The following is a 16,560-nucleotide window of genomic DNA, read 5'->3' as shown; positions in this document are numbered from 1 at the left end:
CGTTTACAGTTTGAAGCAGGATATCTTGTGATCATCTGTTTTTCTATTGAGAAAAATGAGAAACCATTATTGTTCTGGAACCTGGTCTTTGTACAAGTAATTTTTGTCGTACCATGGACATGTGCTGAATGCTGCGGTATGTGCATCTCAATCTAGCCTATCATCATAATCGCTCATACTATTATGGTGGTCAATTAGAGGATTAGGTTGGATTCAATCGCCAGTTTAGAGAAATAGTTAGGAATAGGATTGTGGCATTTACTGATACTGATACTGATCTGAGCATCACCTCCCAATCCCCACCCAATTCAATATAAAAGATAAGAGGATACTCTTTTTAAGATGCCATTTGCTAAAGATTATGTTGAAAGGAACATCTCATTTTATGAAGAATCCGATACTTTCCAAATGACCGTGAGGATAGGGAGAATCCAAATTGAAGAAATCATCTTTCATACCGTTAAGTTTTACGGTAAAAAAAAATGCCTTTTTATTTTTGTAGAAACGCATCAAACATTAATAAAAGGAAGCCTGTCTATGGTCGAATCCAGCACATCAGGATTAATGTTGAGCTGTTTAAAAAAAAAAAAGAAAAAAGGAACTTTCACCGTTTTCAACCTCAGTCTCTACTTTTCATCATCTACTTTTCCATGAAGGATCCCACTTATTGCGGAATATCTATGCTTTTGCATTGCTTTTTTCTCTAAAATTTATTTTTTTCTTTACTATTCCTAAGTCATCATAATTAAAAAAAAAAAAACTCATCTTTGTAGAATTAATTGGATGAACAATATAAATTGATGTGTGCACGATTGAAAAAAAAAAAACAAAAATTAAGATGACGATGATAAGAACTGTTGATGACCCAAAAGAACACAAGCAGATAGCATACAAAATAAGGATAATAATTGAGAAATAATAATAGGACAAAAATTAACATTATACAGGAAAGAAAATCCAACAAACTCAGTAGCTTAGATCAGAGGCATCAACTCTTCAATAATTCTATGGCCAAAAAATTCAACTTAATTATTAATTCTCCGGCCCACACCAGCTTTCCAAGGATCCACCCTTATCTTCCATCTCTCCCCTCCCACCTCACCGGCTCATCCCCAGCAAAGCACCAACATGCAGCCTTGTGCTACTCTATTATTTAATTACCCTACAACCCTAAACAAATGTGATTAATTATAAAGAAAACCATTAATCAAACATGATCATCATACGAATTATTTCAATATCACTTTGAAAAAAAAAAAAAACTGAAAGAGAAGTGGTCAGTGTGAGACTCTAAGTCAATGCTATGGTCAGTACGGAGAGAGTAGAGAAAAGAGAAAAAGGCCAGAAAACGCGAGCACAGATGGGACGCCAACAGTGGAGAAAAGACCAACTATAACCCTCCACCTGTCACTCACTTACTCTTTTTTTCTACCGCTCAAATCGGGCGCCACCACCTAAAAACGCGCCATCCACTCCAGCCCTAAACACCGCTTTTGTTTTTTTACATGGGTTGTACAGCTTCGAAGCTCGACAACGAGGACAAGGTGAGGCGGTGCAAGGAGCGCCGCCGCCTCATCAAGGAAGCTGTCTATGCGCGCCACCACCTCGCAGCTGCTCACGCCGATTACTGCCGCGCTCTTCGTGTTACTGGCTCAGCTCTTTGCTCCTTCGCTGCTGGCGAAACACTTTCCGTTTCCGAGCAAACTCCTGCTGTTTTCCTACACTCTTCAAACCCTACTCCATCGTCTACTGATTCTATACCTCCACGTGTTGCTCCTTCTCCATCACCTTCCCTCCAACCACATCCACCGCCGCCTGCGTTTTCCCCTTCTCCTTCTCCCACAATTGCTAGTTCTAAGATGCCCCATATCCTCTCCGCTTCAAGCCTTAACTCTGCTTCTAATCGCCGCCGTAAACCTCCAAAGCTCCCTCATATACTCTCCGAATCGAGCCTTCCCTCGTCTCCTCGAAGTCAGAAATCCAATTTCACTGGAAATTTTGAGTATCCTACGGCTTATCAAGCGAATTCAACGTACTCGAGCACAGCATCACAAGCTTCCTCCGTTTGGAACTGGGAAAATTTCTACCCTCCCTCGCCTCCAGACTCCGAATTCTTTGATCAAAAAGCCCAAAATCAAAACCAAAATCACCAACATCGCCAGCAACACCACTTAGACTTACAAGACGAAGAAACCGAAACCGAGACCGAGACTGGGTACGATTTTTTTCAATTACAAAACAAGAAGCACAACTACCACCATATCAATGGCAACACCAGTAACAAGCAACACAGTACCGCCGACGAAGAGACAGAGAGAGAGGAGGTTCAGTGCAGCGAGTGGGAAGATCATGATCATTATAGTACAACTAGCTCATCGGAAGAAGGGGAGGAGGATGAAGATGGAGAGTCCAGATCCGAGATCGGGACCCGACCGAATTTCGGGTCATCGGTGCGGGCTGAATCATTGAAGCGGCAACCAGTTTACGGCAATACGGCTAAGTCTGATGAGGCGGGGTCATCGGCGAGTTTCAGAACTGGAGATATCTCCGATTTGAAGATGGTTGTGAGGCATAAGGATTTGAAAGAGATAGCGGTGGCTATTAAGGAGAATTTTGACAAGGCTGCAACGGCTGGAGATCAGGTCTCGGAGATGCTCGAGATCAGTAGGGCTCAGCTTGATCGAAGTTTCCGGCAATTGAAGAGTACGTCTATTGGATTCTCGATTTCTTAGCGAATTTGGCATTTTTTTTTTAAATACAGATTAATCAAAATTACGAGTTACTTACTGCTGAAATGTATTTCATTTGATTTTTAAAACTAATATTACGCTTGCTGATTTAAATATGAATTTTGATTTAATTTGGGGATTTCATGTTTATTGCAGAGACGGTGTACCATTCTTCTAGTATGTTGAGCAACCTGAGCTCTAGTTGGACCTCAAAACCGCCATTGGCTGTTAAATACCGGCTCGACACCGGTTCGCTCAACGAACCGGGCGGTCCCAGAAGCCTTTGCTCCACCGTGGAACGGCTGCTGGCTTGGGAGAAGAAACTCTACGAAGAAGTGAAGGTATTCTTTTTTTGATTTTATCTTTTTTTTTGTATAATAATTTAAAATTTTATTTATTTTCTCTCGAGGGAACAAAATTTTCAAATTTGGCACTATCTTTACACTGTGATTGAGACTTTTTTTTTTAAATCCCTTTCAAAAAGGGAATGAGTAGGATAGGCACTAGTGTCGGAGATTGCGTAAGTCAACGGCAGTGCCCAATTTACGGTCCGTCTGATAGAGGGCTTTCTTAATTAAACAGTGGTTTATCTTTTAATTTATATTTTAAAATTATTATACTATAAGATAAGATATATTTTTAATATGATTTATTGTAATTTTATATAATATAATAAATACAAATTAAATAAGTATATACATTCTAGTATAATTTTTTTTTGAATGTTTTAATTTTTTTTCTTTAATCTTAATTAAAACTTAAATTAACTTTAGCGATTGCTCCATTATTGTTGGGTTAAACCATCTTTATATGATGGGTGTCGCTGTCGCTAAAAATTATCTTTCACTGAAGTTGCCTTATTCTTCCCTTGATGTCTTTTTTATCTTTTTTAATTCACAGACCTATATGCCCTCGACAAACTACCAAAATGACAAGAACACCTAGTGTTTATTTTAGGAATAAGGTTCAATTTGTCCATGTACTTAACTTTTGGTCTAATTCTCAAATTAGTCCAATTAACAAAAATATTATTTTTTTAATATTAAAATATAATATAAAAATAATTTATTTAATATTTTAATTATACAAATTATACAATATAAAGATAATATTTTAATATCATTTGAAAAATATTTAATTATTTGTTTAAATAATATTAAAAATGACTTTTGTTAATATTAAAATATTATTTTTATATTGTATAATTAATTAATTAATTAATTAATTTTTTTATATATCAAATAATTTATTTAAATAAATTATTTAATATTTAATTATTTTTTAATATTAAAATATTATTTTTTTATATTGTATAATTAATTAAATAAAAATGTTATTTTTATTATTCAATATTATTAATTGGAATAGTAATAATTTTTAATTTTAATTAATTATGTGAAAATATAAAAATATTTTTTTATATTTTCAGTTTAATTAATAATATTGAATAATAAAAATAATATTTTTATTTTTATTAATTAATTATACAATATAAAAATAATATTTTAATATTTAAAAAAATAATTAAATAATTACACATTTTTGTTAATTGGGCTAATTTGAGCATAAATCAAAACTTATGAGTTAAATTTAATCAAAAGTTAAAATAAGCTAAATTGAACCTCTCAAACAAGTATATGGGGGGCAAATTGAACCTTATTCCGTTTATGTTAAAAGCAAGTTAGCGGTCAGTCTTAAAAAAAAAATGTTTGTGGTCACTACACCCAACTAATAAGAAATTAAGAAATTATGTTATGTAGTGAGACCTACCATGTTTTGTGATGAGACCCATGTTTTATAGTGGGATTGATTATTATTTTAATGATAAGCCTGTTATTAATTGAATGAGTATATACAGTAAGAAGTCCTTGACAAGCTAAGACTCCTGCAGTCATGCACTTTTTCACTTGCTTTCTCATTAGATTTTTTACATAGTAGCTCCATATATATATATATATATATATATAGAGAGAGAGAGAGAGAGAGAGAGAGAGAGAGAGAGAGAGAGAGAGAGGTCAATGATCTAAATCAGTTTTCTCAAAGGTTTTAAAAAAAAAAAATTGAGTTGGATCAGTTTTAAAAGAAGACAATGTGGTAGAAGACCTTCAAATTGACAAGTGCTAATGCAGAAAAAAAAAATGTTCGATATATTATTAGGCTAGAGAAGGTGTAATGATTGAGCATGAGAAGAAGCTGTCAACACTACAGAGTCAGGAGTACAAGGGAGAGGATGATGCAAAGCTAGACAAGACCAAGGCTTCAATAAAGAGGATGCAGTCTCTAATTATTGTCACATCCCAGGCTGTTTCCACCACTTCAACTGCTATCATTGGTCTTAGGGACACTGATCTTGTCCCTCAGCTGGTTGAACTGTGTCATGGGTAAGCTGTTTCTTTTTATGGAACTCTGATTAGATTATTATGCTTGTGCATAAAAAAAGTTAATGTTAGCTCCAATGAATAAACTATGGTATGGTATAAAATGTGGTTGGAGGTGACCTATTTGTCAACCATCAATTCATTATCATAAAAGATGAATGATATGAAATGTTTTGCCTTTCCAAATTTACCCGTCTAGGCCCACCTCCTTCTTCCCCTATTGTTAGAATTGGTGGAATTTTTATCAGGCTATATTTAACTTTAACATATTCCAGATACTTGTTTTGTTTCCTTGTTTAAATTTTGCAACTTTAATCTCGAATCATTTGGGGGAAGTCGCTTACTATTGCATTCCCATATAAAACACACAAGTTGAATTTTTGAGCTACTTCTCTATTCTTCTTCATATACATATATATATTTTTTGGAGGGGGATAGGGATACCGTTTAATGGCTCTTCTTTTTGCAATTTTTTCTTACTTATTGTTGTGTCAAATTCTAATTTTTATATGCAAGTTTTGCCACTTAAAATTTATAGTTTATATGGCTGTGCATTTTTCTTTGGTAATGAAGCACTACAAAGCATTGCTTTGCTGTGCCATTTGATTCATCTCATATGTAACCACATGTGCACTGTTGGCATTCACTTTCCAGTTGCTATCCACTTCTTAAGATCAAAGAGTTGGAAGGGAAGGGAGGGGGATGGTTAGGAATGGCCTTGAAGACTGCATATTTGCAATTTTTTCTTAGTTTATGTTGTTGGATCAAACCCTAATTTTTGTCACATATAACATTTATAATTTATATTGTTTTGCATTTTTTTTGGATAGGTGAAGCACTACAAGGCATTGTTTTGCTTTACCACTTGTTTCATCCAATGCATAACATGTTCCTTGTTGTTGTTGACTTTTCAATTGCTAACGACCTCTTAAGATAAGGGAGTTGCCCTAACTCTGCTTCTCTCCAATGATTGTGTTGCATCTGATCGACTGTTGAGGCTAAAGTTAATTGATGGGAGAGAGTTAGGAGCATTAGACTTTACCATGATGACCCACCATTGTCTGTTTGTTCATTGGTTGGTAGGTTATATTTTGTGGTAAACAACAGTTGACTTTTGATGGTATCGATATAAAAGAACAGTAGTTAGCTGGGACAATCAAGTGGTAGTTGTGCATAGGTAATAGGGCGATGATTGCATAACGACCATTCTACGAAGATGGTTTTGTTGGCTCTAAATCCATGTTCATTATGTTCGTTAATATCTGTCCATGCCAAACATGTACACTGATATGCTGAAGCTGGGGCTACTTGAAGAAGTTTAGCATATAATAGTGGTTTAGAGGAAGAGGAGAGAGAGAGAGAGAGAGAGAGAGAGAGCTTGCATCAGTTTTTGGGAAGGCGGTCATTGATAGTACTTAAGATGTGAAGCCAAGGCGTCCAACCTCTTCATTTAGCTTTTAATCTGAAAGTAAATCCAATTATTGCTTTCTGTGTTTCTGAATCATGACAGATATGTGAATATGACTGGAGTGAATATACTCCATATGGGTAATAAATGCAGGCATGCATTATTAAAGGATGAAACTGAAGTTTTGTTTGCACCACATATCCACAGCAATCTCCTTTGTCACTATGAATTTGAAACAGTTTGATTGTTTAATTGATGTCCATTAAACCATTTAGGGAGTTACTCATCCAAAATACTCGATGCAGATTCATGTACATGTGGAAATCAATGCATCAGCACCATGAAGTTCAGAACAACATCATACAACAAGTCCGTGGCCTTGTGAACCGATCAGCCAAGGGTGACTCAACATCTGAACTGCACAAACAGGCAACTCGTGATCTGGAGTCAGCTGTATTTGCCTGGCATTCCAGTTTCTGCCGCCTTATAAAATTCCAGCGGGACTTTATCCAATCTGTCCATGGCTGGTTCAAGCTCACCCTTCTTCCTGTGAGCAATGACAATGTCAATGGCAATGTGGAACACTCTGATTCATATGCCTTCTGTGATGAGTGGAAGCTTGCTCTTGACCGTGTACCAGATACGGTTGCTTCTGAAGCCATCAAGAGCTTCATCAATGTTGTTCATGTGATATCTGTAAAACAGACTGAGGAGCTGAAAATTAAAAAGCGAACAGAAATTGCATCAAAAGAGCTAGAGAAGAAGGCTTCTTCTCTTCGGAACATTGAAAGGAAGTTCTATCACTCTTACTCCATGGTTGGTATTGGGCCCCCTGATACTGGACCTGATAACGGGCAGGTATTGGATGCTCGGGATCCACTGGCTGAGAAGAAATCTGAGCTTGCAGCCTCCCAGAGGCGGGTGGAAGATGAGATGCTGAGACATGCCAAGGCAGTGGAAGTGACAAGGGCCATGACACTGAATAATCTTCAGACAGGCCTGCCAGGCGTTTTCCAGGCATTGACTAGCTTTTCTTCCTTATTTATGGAGGCACTTGAACTGGTATGCAACCGTTCCTATGCCATCAAATAGTTATACATTATTTTTCTTGTTGGATTTTTGAGGTAAGTTGGAGTTCATAAGGGCTGGGATTATTTGGCTGTGGGCTCTTAAGATATTACTTTTTGGGGGATATTTTTGATATGTAAATATGTGGAGCCTTTTTGCGGTTTTGTCATCCTTCTTTAGACCAAGGGGAGGGAAATGTCTCTGTATAGGAATTTGGTTAGATTGTTGTATCAGATTTCAAAATTTCAGCATGATGAATAAATTATACGCATTCTACTTTTAAAGGCTTTATATTGTAAAACTTCAGATGAAAATGTGGAATAATTAAAGATCCGCGAACGTAAAGAGGAACCAGTTGGCCTTCTGGGGACCAGATGATAATTCATCATTGATATGTGGGCTCCGTTTGCAATTGCTAAAAGCTTTGGATCTTTTTGGAATCGTTAACTGCTTTGCCCTTTTCTTTAATTCATTTCCATGGTAGTAGCAGAGTAAGCTATATTATCAATTGAGGCAAAATTTTTACTTATTTATCACTTGTTTGTTTCCTAAAAAATAAGTAAATGATGAAAGGGGAAAATCTGTATTCTCAATTTAAAAAATAAAAAATAAAAGAAAGAAAGGCAAATAACGTAACCCTTGTGGTGGACGGGTTTATAAATAATTCTTTGAAAACACAGATGCAGGACCAAAAAAAAAAAAAAAAACACCAATGTTCATTTTTAATTCCCAACTAACGGGGAAACTATTGTAATTGCAGAGCGGTCTGTGCTTGTCAGGCTGTTGCCCTTCCAATTAACTGCCTAAAATGGGCTGCAGAGTAGGATCTCTTCCCTGACATTTCATATTTAAAAGCACAATTATGGAAACGACCAATGCTATTTCAAGTAGATTTCACATGAAGGGCCTTTTCATATTCTTAACTATCTGTTAAATCATTTGGGATTTCAAAAGCAAGGGCATCGATTCATTAAGGTTCACCACTTCCTGCTCCTTTGTCCATCTCACTCCATTATTGATTTGTAATTAGGTACCATATCCATCCATATGAATAGATTTGTATCCGTTTATTTTAGTTTTAGTTTTAGTTTATCTTGCATCGGTAATTTTTTATTTTTTTATTCAATAGGCTAGTTATAACTAATAGACTACACAGTAAAAAGTATCCGTCTTGTATTGGTTTTTGTTCTTTTATTTTTGGTAGAGTACATTAAAATTTGTACAATGTGAAGTGGCTTAAGTGGAAGTGGGAATGTTCCGAGGAAATGATGAGTAATTTTTCTTCATAAAATAACGGCATTAGTTCATTAGTTCTTGTATTTTAAAGACAGCAAGTGAAACATAAAAATACTCGTGTATCCAATTGATAAATTTTTCCTCCTACGAGGCAGGCGAACTGAAGTTCATTATCACAACAGAATACAGACATATTCTTGTAAAGATCCACTAAATACTAATACACCACAAGAAGCCTGTGCTAGAAGAACTCGAAGTCCAGATACTTACCCCCAGACTTCATGTCTGCCCCCACCACTCTTTTACTGCTGCTGTGCACCCCAATTGGATCAACTGCCCCAAATTTCCCAGGTAGCTCTGTCTCCATGGGTCTTGGCACTTCTGGAGGTGTGCTGCACCTTATTAGAGCCCAATTTACACCTTCAAAGAAAGCGTGCTGCTTGATCTCAGTTGCACCCCTCTTCACTCCCAACCTGTTCTGTGGTTCCTTCACCAGCAACCCTCGGATCAAATCTCGGCTAGCGTAGCTGGTTGCTGGAGAGTCTGGGAATCTAAGCTGTTGCCCCACCACATTGAACAGCGTAGCACGATTCCCTGAGCCTTTGAATGGGGTCTTTCCATAGAGTAGCTCATGCAAGAAAATGCCAAATGTCCACCAATCAACAGCACTACCATGGCCTTCTCCCTTGATAATTTCAGGGGCTAGGTATTCATGGGTTCCAACAAAGGACATGGACCGGGCTGCAGTGGGTTCTGCTACAAGCTCAGGAAGTGCACTATTAGGCAGTCCATGCTCTGCTCGAGGATTTCGAGTCTTATTCTTACTTTTTTGAGGGAAGATTCGAGGAATGAAGCATGCAGGCTGGACACATACAGATGAGGGCTCAACACAGGCAGGCTGAACACAAAATGCACCCCCACCAACTCGTTTTGAAGGATCAGAATCAAATGAGATTTTTATCAGGGTGGGTGAAACTGCACATCTAAGGGAAAGATCGAAATCTGAGAGCATTATGTGGCCATCATCACGGACAAGAACATTTTCAGGCTTCAAGTCCCTGTAGACAACTCCAAGCATGTGGAGATATTCAAGTGCCAACAAAACCTCAGCAGCATAAAATCTGCAAGAACAAAAACTAAGATTATATAGCTGGAAAAATATTATAACACTAAAAGACATTCAAATAGATATTTCACAACAGTATTATTTTTGTTATCCATATGGAAAGATAAAACTCGCATTTCAAACACATTAGAAAATCACCAGATCACCTTGTCTAGTATTTCAGCACTTACTATTCAAGACAAGAATAGTGGATAGAAAATCAATTAGAAATACAGTAATTTTAGTTCATTATAAACACAGTATTAGCATAGTTGCTGGTTAAAATATAAGTGGTCTAGGGGACCTTTTTCATAATTCTAACGGTAGCAGATGAAAGCTAGTGTCACAGGTCACAATCCTGAAGATAGGAAAGCAGGAGGGCAAGGAAAAGGACAATTTGCTACATCAAAGAGGAACACGAAGAAGGAGATTGTAAATATGATATTAATGGCAACCATTTGTTGAGGTAGGAAAATCCATCTTCTGTAACTTCTGTAGGGGCTCCAACTGTTCTATACTTAATCTGGAGTCACTGCTTTTTTACATGCGAGTGAGAACCTTAAAACCATTCTGCTGTTTTGATTTACACACCTAAGGCTTGAGATAGTGAGATTGATAGTATTGACTCTTCCAACTATAATCAGTTCCTTCCCAATTAATAACTATAAACCTGGTCTGAATGAAATTTTTGTTAAAAACTCATAAAGATGTTATCCAATGCATAAAATAAGGGATACAAAGTCAGAAATGAGTTAAGAGAAACGAGGAAGGTGGCAGGGAGTAACTGAAGGCACAAATACAGAATGTCCAGAATTAATGAATCTTCGAATGCTCCTCCAAACTTCTAAAATTAGTGAACTGTGTCCAAGGAATTACAACAACATGGAAAAAAAAAGGGTTCTAATTCTTTCATAGAAGTTGGAGCAATGAACTTAGAATTGATGTTTCACAAGCACTCAGAAGATACATTCATGTAATTACCGCCAGTTGGTTGCCAAAAGTGATGAAAGCTGAGGTAGTACTGCACATACAACCACATGATAGATATACTATCGACATGCCACACTTTCTGATTCAAATATCAAATCCAAAACTCACAAAATGTCATGATCAAGAGGATTCACTGGAAAGAAGCCCTTTTCAGGTGCTAACTACTCCAAATGCAGAGCAAAAATTATGCAATTGACCCTTAAGGGACATTACAGCAAACAACATGAAAGAAGAAAGCCAAAAAGGGGGTTGGCTCATAAGGATACAGGAGGTATATGCTGAATATAGAGGAAAGGATGATGTTAGAATAAAAAGTTAAAAACATTGGAAAGGATCATGTTAGAATAAAAACATACCTTGCAGCATACTCAGAAAAATGTTTCCCAGGTTGCCGTTGCCTCAGAGTGTGTAGATCACCCCCTGGACAGTATTCCATGACCAAACATGAGAATCTGTCAGTTTCAAAATGCGTATACAAGGTCGGCAGAAATGGATGATCCAACAGCTGCAAAATCTCCCTTTCTGTCTGAGCCCTAGTCAACTTCTTCCTGCTTGCAAGAGATGTCTTGTCCATTACTTTCATTGCAAAACAGGAACGAGTTCCACTCAGTTCTGAAAGATACACACTACCAATGTCGCCACAACCAAGCTGTTTTAGCAGTCTAAAGTGACTCATGCCTAAAATTCCATCTCGTGCTCGGATGGCAAGAATAGCTTTCCACCTAGGATCATTTCCTTTGTGGGGCTTGTTTGCACTCCCAGTAATATTGCTCCAATTGCTGTCATCACTGAGGCCACTGCTATCACTTGCACGGCTAACACTGGTTTTTGCACTCTCAAGTGAATCTCCTCTAACACTAATGCTCCCCTTTGTACTTTCACAGTTTCTCTCCATAATCAATATACCATCACTTGTAATGACATCACTTCTACATGTACTGGCACAGCTATTAACAATGCTCATGGCTGTGACAACACCAGTACTTTCAATGCTACTATGTGGACTTACATTACCACTTGGAGGCAAAGAAGCATCCCACACACATTCTTTCTCCTCTGAATCATGCGGGAGGAGAGAGTTTTCTCTATTTTGAGATGCACGAGGAACTGAAAATGGCGAAGACAGAGTGACTAAGTCATTAGGTTCTTCAACCAAATTTTCTGCTGGTGAAAGAACAGGTGGGCTTGGTTTCTTAGGTGGAACCCTGATTGAAAGGTCTTCTAGGAAAGGCCCCTTCACAGACATACTCTTCATGAGGCATCCAGCCTCAGATTTCTTCTGCCTTATTGGTACATACGTCATTGTTTTCATTAGATCTGTATCAACTGGCTCAGGTGGATGACTAGCCCCAGAGAAAGAACTTGGGCCACCTTCATCAAAGGAATTACTGCTTCCCTTAGAAGTAACAACATCATGCATTAACTCTTCTTGCACAAGCAAAGTGTCTTTTCCCTTCCATGGTCTTACAAGTTCATTAGAGTCAGTAACTTGGGAGCCTTGTGCATTAAATTGTCCCATTACTTCCCTTACCAAGCTTGTCTGCAGCTTTGGTACCGGACCTCCTTCTCTCCCCAAGGCCACGCGTGTATTTGATACCTGACACAAAACAGGTAATTTACCAGGAAGAGCCTTTGATTCTGGTACTCTCTCCATATCCAGTAACCTCATAACATTACATGTAATTATGTTTCAGTGAAAACCCTGCAAATGGAGATTGGAGAATTCAGTAGGTGCTTCATTTTACTGTAGATCTTAATCACCATCAAGCACTTATCATTCATTATTTTCCTAATAAATCCACTATGTCCATTTATAGTTCTGATGTGATCAAGGAGCATAAAGCCATTCAGCACCTCCCATCCCTTTGCCGCCACCAAAAAAGAAAAGAAGGATCATGGAGCCATCTAGTAAAAAAAGGATATCATCTCTCACTTTGAAACATTAAAATAGAAAGTATGGGGATGGGGGTTAAGGCATCCATGAGCCCATTACAGCGTAAGCTTCCATTTGGTTGCCAATGAATTTATCTACAGTATAGAATAGCAGAAAAATGTATTTCGTTAATTTAGTTTGCTAAATTATTAGATACTGTACATCATAGCAGTAGTAGCAACGCTTAAGATATTTGGGCTTAAACAAATAAAGAAAATCGAACCATCCTAGCCTCGGATTTCTTTCTTCTGCTAACATTTTCAGACCAAAATAGCGAAAATGGTTGGACCAATATATATATATATATATAAAGCAATTAGTCACTAACCGTCTTCTACGAGCGGAACGCCCTGAACGACAAAAACCCCTGTGCAGAAAACCCTAATTGGCAAAACTCAAACTCCTAGAAGCTCAGTGGATCAAACAACTAAAATCCACGAGCGACTCACCGAATCCTTAACTTCACTCACAATCAAAGGGAATACTAGTACGAGCTAAAAAAGCAAAGCCTCAAGTTCAGGAAAGCGAGAAATGCGAAATTCCCCGAACATACTGTATTCCCATTAGCATCCCTATCCTTACATAACCCTTCAGTTCCACAGAAAAGAAAAGGCAAAAAAGAGACAAAAACAGAGAATCCAAAATTCCAAGGCAGCGAAACAGAAAGAGATATCGGAACCCAAAAAAAAAAAAAAAAATTCCAACATAAAGCAGAAGGAACTTCAAACAGAGAACAAGGAAACGCGCTAAAAAAACGCACCAGTGAAACGAAGAATAGGAATCTGTACGGAGTATTATGCACAAGAATCTCAGGGCATGTGTGAGGGTAAAGCTTGAGAGTTCGAATTGCTTGCTGTTTCTCTCTCTAGAAGCTTTGAAATAACAGCAATTAGAGATTTGTAGAGCCCGAGCTATCAAAGCTCGAGCTCCTCCTAGTTCCTTCTCTCTCTGTCTCCAACATTTGCAGTTTCTATCTCCTAGGGTGGCTCTGTAACTAAACAAGCTTTTGTTGATGGGCTATTGGCAGCTTTTGCTTTTTCTTTTTTCTCTTTGCTTTGTCTGGGCAGTTTGCACTTTAGCTGAGAGAGAGAGAGAGAGAGAGAGAGAGAGAGAGCTCGCAGGCAGCGAGGACTGAGGAGGATTGCAAGAAAAGAACACTGTTGATTGAGATTGGTGGGGCCCGTAGTCTTGTGGTGACCCACATGTGGGATCCACTCTATTCCTTCTCTGCATGGACGTGTGGAAAGTAAAATAAATTTTAAAAAATTTAAAAAGCTAATTTAAAAAATTTCCTAATTATTTTTCAATTTAATTAGTTTTATATTTATTTAATTAATATATTTAAAAATATATTTTTCTTAGCCACAATTCTGATGACAGTATAAATTAAAATTTTTAAATAAATTATAATTAAATTCTTAAAATATATATTAATACCTAATTTATTTTTAATAATAATTTAACTCTCAAAATTAAATTCATTCGATAAATTAATCATTACCATTAATTGCTATTTAATTTGAAATTATTTAATTTTTAAAATTTTATTTTATTAATAAAATAATTTATTATGTCAAATTTAATACATAATTAATAATTTATTTTATATTTAAGAAATATCATATTTTATAAATATTAAATAATGTATTTTTCAAAAAATTAATTTGAATAAAAATTTAATTTAAATATAAATTTTAAGAATATTTATAAATTATAAATTTAAATGGGATATGCATAATTTTTTATTATCAAAATTAATTATATTAAATCATATAAATATAAAATAAGTATAATATATTTAATATTCATAAAATATATATTATTTAAATATAAAATAAATAATTTCTTAAATATAAAATTTAAATATGGGAACTATTTTATTAACAAAATTAAATTATTTTAAATTAAAAAATAATAAAATTAATAATTAATTTAGATAGTAAAAATTAATTTATTAATAAAATTTAATTGCTAATTTAAATATTAAATTATTATTAAAAATAAATTAAAACTTGATATACGAGTCTTACTTATATCTCATGGTTAGTTGTAATTTTTTCAAAATCTCAAATTTTCTCAAAAGTTGGAGGAAAATAAATGAGAAAGCGAAAATAACTCTTATTTTGCGTTGTTAGTTTTGTTGGTGTTGGAGAGAAAATAAGCAAAAAAGTGGGGAAAGTGCATCAATTTTTCATTTCAGATTCTTTTTTGTGTTTTCCAGCCAACCAAGAAGATTGGAAGAATGGTTCATTACGACTCAAGTAAGATTTAGTCGAATTTAACTATAAGTAGAAAATTATAAATAGAGTAATATTTGATTCAATTTATAAATTAAAAAATTTATTTAAAATAAATTAAAAATTATAAGTATATTTATTTTAAAATTACTCTTTAATAAAATAAAATACTATATTACTCTAATAATTTTTAAAATTATCAATATAATTTTTATTATAGTAATTATAATATTTAATTATATATTTTTTTATAATATCAATTAATTAAATTAATTTTAAATACATTTCAATTAAACACTTAAATTATTTAAAAATTATTTTTAAATAATATTATTAAATAAATATTTATTTATTTTTAATTTAACTCATGAACTCCACCTAAATAGTTTGTGCTGAGCTGGTTCCAAACCTGGATAAAGAAAGAGGGTTGCGATAGGTAACAACCAGCGTAAAAATTTAATCACACCTCATGATATGGATTCAAATGATATAAATGTTGGGGCGTCCTCTGCTTACGACAAGCTATATCGGAGCCCGGGTGTAATAAGAAATACGCAAGGGTGTAGGGCGTTTACAGAAAGCGACGCGACGCGCCACGCTGGCGCCCGAGTGTAGTGTTAAATGAGTAAGGGTTCCCACATCATGGACGGGTGTGCGTAAAGAAGTTACTCCATAGGACAGATAGTAGAACAGATAGTGGAACAGAATATAAGATAGGCATAGAGAACAATAGAAGATATCATAGAAGGAAATCAATTAGGCATGAACAGGATAGGAGGAGAATCAGAGTTGGTACTTAGAATATTGGATCACTTACAGAAAAATTAATGGAGCTTGTGGATACCTTAGAAAGTACAAGGGTGAATATTGCTTGCATTCAGGAGACTAAATGGGTAGGAGAGAAAAATAAGGAAGTGGGTAATTCAAGATACAAACTGTAGTTTACAGTAAATGAGAGGAACAAGAACGAAGTGGGCATAATCATAAACAGGACATTGAAAGATACTGCAATAGCTGTGAAAAGAGTAGGAGATAGAATTATACTAGTAAAGCTAGTACTAGAAGGAGAAACAATAAATATAGTTAGTGCTTATGCCCCACAAATAGGATTAGATAGTAAGAGTAAACAAATGTTTTGGGAAGATATAAATGATCTAATACAAAGCATACCGAATGAAGAGAATGTTTTTATCGGTAGAGATTTGAATGGACATGTAAGAAGTGATAGGCAAGGTTATGAGAATGTTCATGGAGGTTTTAGTTTTGGCAGCCGAAATGAGGAGGAAAAAAGTATCATGGATTCTACTATGGCATACGACCTAATACTAGTAAATACCTACTTTATAAAAAGAGAGTCACATTTAGTGACTTTTAAAATTGAGTAACATAGAAGCTAAATTGACTTCCTCTTAACCAGGAAGACAAATAGAGCTCTATGCAAGGACTGCAAGATCATTCCAGGAGAAGCTTTAACAA

At 35.6% G+C, this 16,560-nt stretch overlaps 2 protein-coding genes across 3 annotated transcripts; one reads left to right on the top strand and one right to left on the bottom strand.

Moving 5' to 3' along the window:
• Nucleotides 1–1,268: 1,268 nt before the first annotated feature.
• On the top strand, nt 1,269–7,867 carry LOC110663187 (nitrate regulatory gene2 protein). The gene is made up of 4 exons (XM_021822436.2): nt 1,269–2,703; nt 2,886–3,070; nt 4,887–5,110; nt 6,821–7,867. The coding sequence occupies exons 1-4, from the start codon at nt 1,506–1,508 to the stop codon at nt 7,605–7,607; spliced, it is 2,394 nt and encodes a 797-aa protein (XP_021678128.2). The 5' UTR covers nt 1,269–1,505; the 3' UTR covers nt 7,608–7,867.
• A 1,051-nt stretch (nt 7,868–8,918) lies between these two features.
• Nucleotides 8,919–13,956, bottom strand: LOC110663188 (serine/threonine-protein kinase D6PKL1). Of its 2 annotated transcripts, none has more exons than XM_021822438.2 (3): nt 13,608–13,956; nt 11,271–12,777; nt 8,919–9,940 (listed from the first exon to the last, which is right to left on the bottom strand). In XM_021822438.2, exons 2-3 carry the CDS (start codon nt 12,581–12,583, stop codon nt 9,061–9,063), a joined length of 2,193 nt encoding a protein of 730 aa, XP_021678130.2. In that variant the 5' UTR covers nt 12,584–12,777; nt 13,608–13,956; the 3' UTR covers nt 8,919–9,060. The 2 variants fall into 2 exon arrangements, with proteins under 2 accessions (XP_021678130.2, XP_021678131.2); XM_021822439.2 differs by having other exon boundaries at nt 11,271–12,616.
• Nucleotides 13,957–16,560: the final 2,604 nt, after the last annotated feature.

Source organism: Hevea brasiliensis, chromosome 9, assembly GCF_030052815.1.
Source record: "Hevea brasiliensis isolate MT/VB/25A 57/8 chromosome 9, ASM3005281v1, whole genome shotgun sequence".
In the NCBI taxonomy this organism is placed as follows: domain Eukaryota; kingdom Viridiplantae; phylum Streptophyta; class Magnoliopsida; order Malpighiales; family Euphorbiaceae; genus Hevea; species Hevea brasiliensis.
The sequence above is the reverse complement of the archived record's forward strand: the minus strand, read 5'-3'. Positions and strand labels throughout refer to the sequence as shown.

What these genes read in the sequence shown, in the direction of transcription:
- LOC110663187 (XM_021822436.2), top strand. Translation starts at nt 1,506, where the DNA reads ATGGGTTGTACAGCTTCGAAGCTCGACAACGAGGACAAGGTGAGGCGG. An exon ending in AACTCTACGAAGAAGTGAAG is followed by an intron (nt 3,071 to 4,886) that starts GTATTCTTTTTT and finishes ATATATTATTAG; the next exon opens with GCTAGAGAAGGTGTAATGAT. An exon ending in CTGGTTGAACTGTGTCATGG is followed by an intron (nt 5,111 to 6,820) that starts GTAAGCTGTTTC and finishes TACTCGATGCAG; the next exon opens with ATTCATGTACATGTGGAAAT.
- LOC110663188 (XM_021822438.2), bottom strand. Translation starts at nt 12,583, where the DNA reads ATGAGGTTACTGGATATGGAGAGAGTACCAGAATCAAAGGCTCTTCCT. An exon ending in TTTTCTGAGTATGCTGCAAG is followed by an intron (nt 9,941 to 11,270) that starts GTATGTTTTTAT and finishes TTGTTCTTGCAG; the next exon opens with ATTTTATGCTGCTGAGGTTT.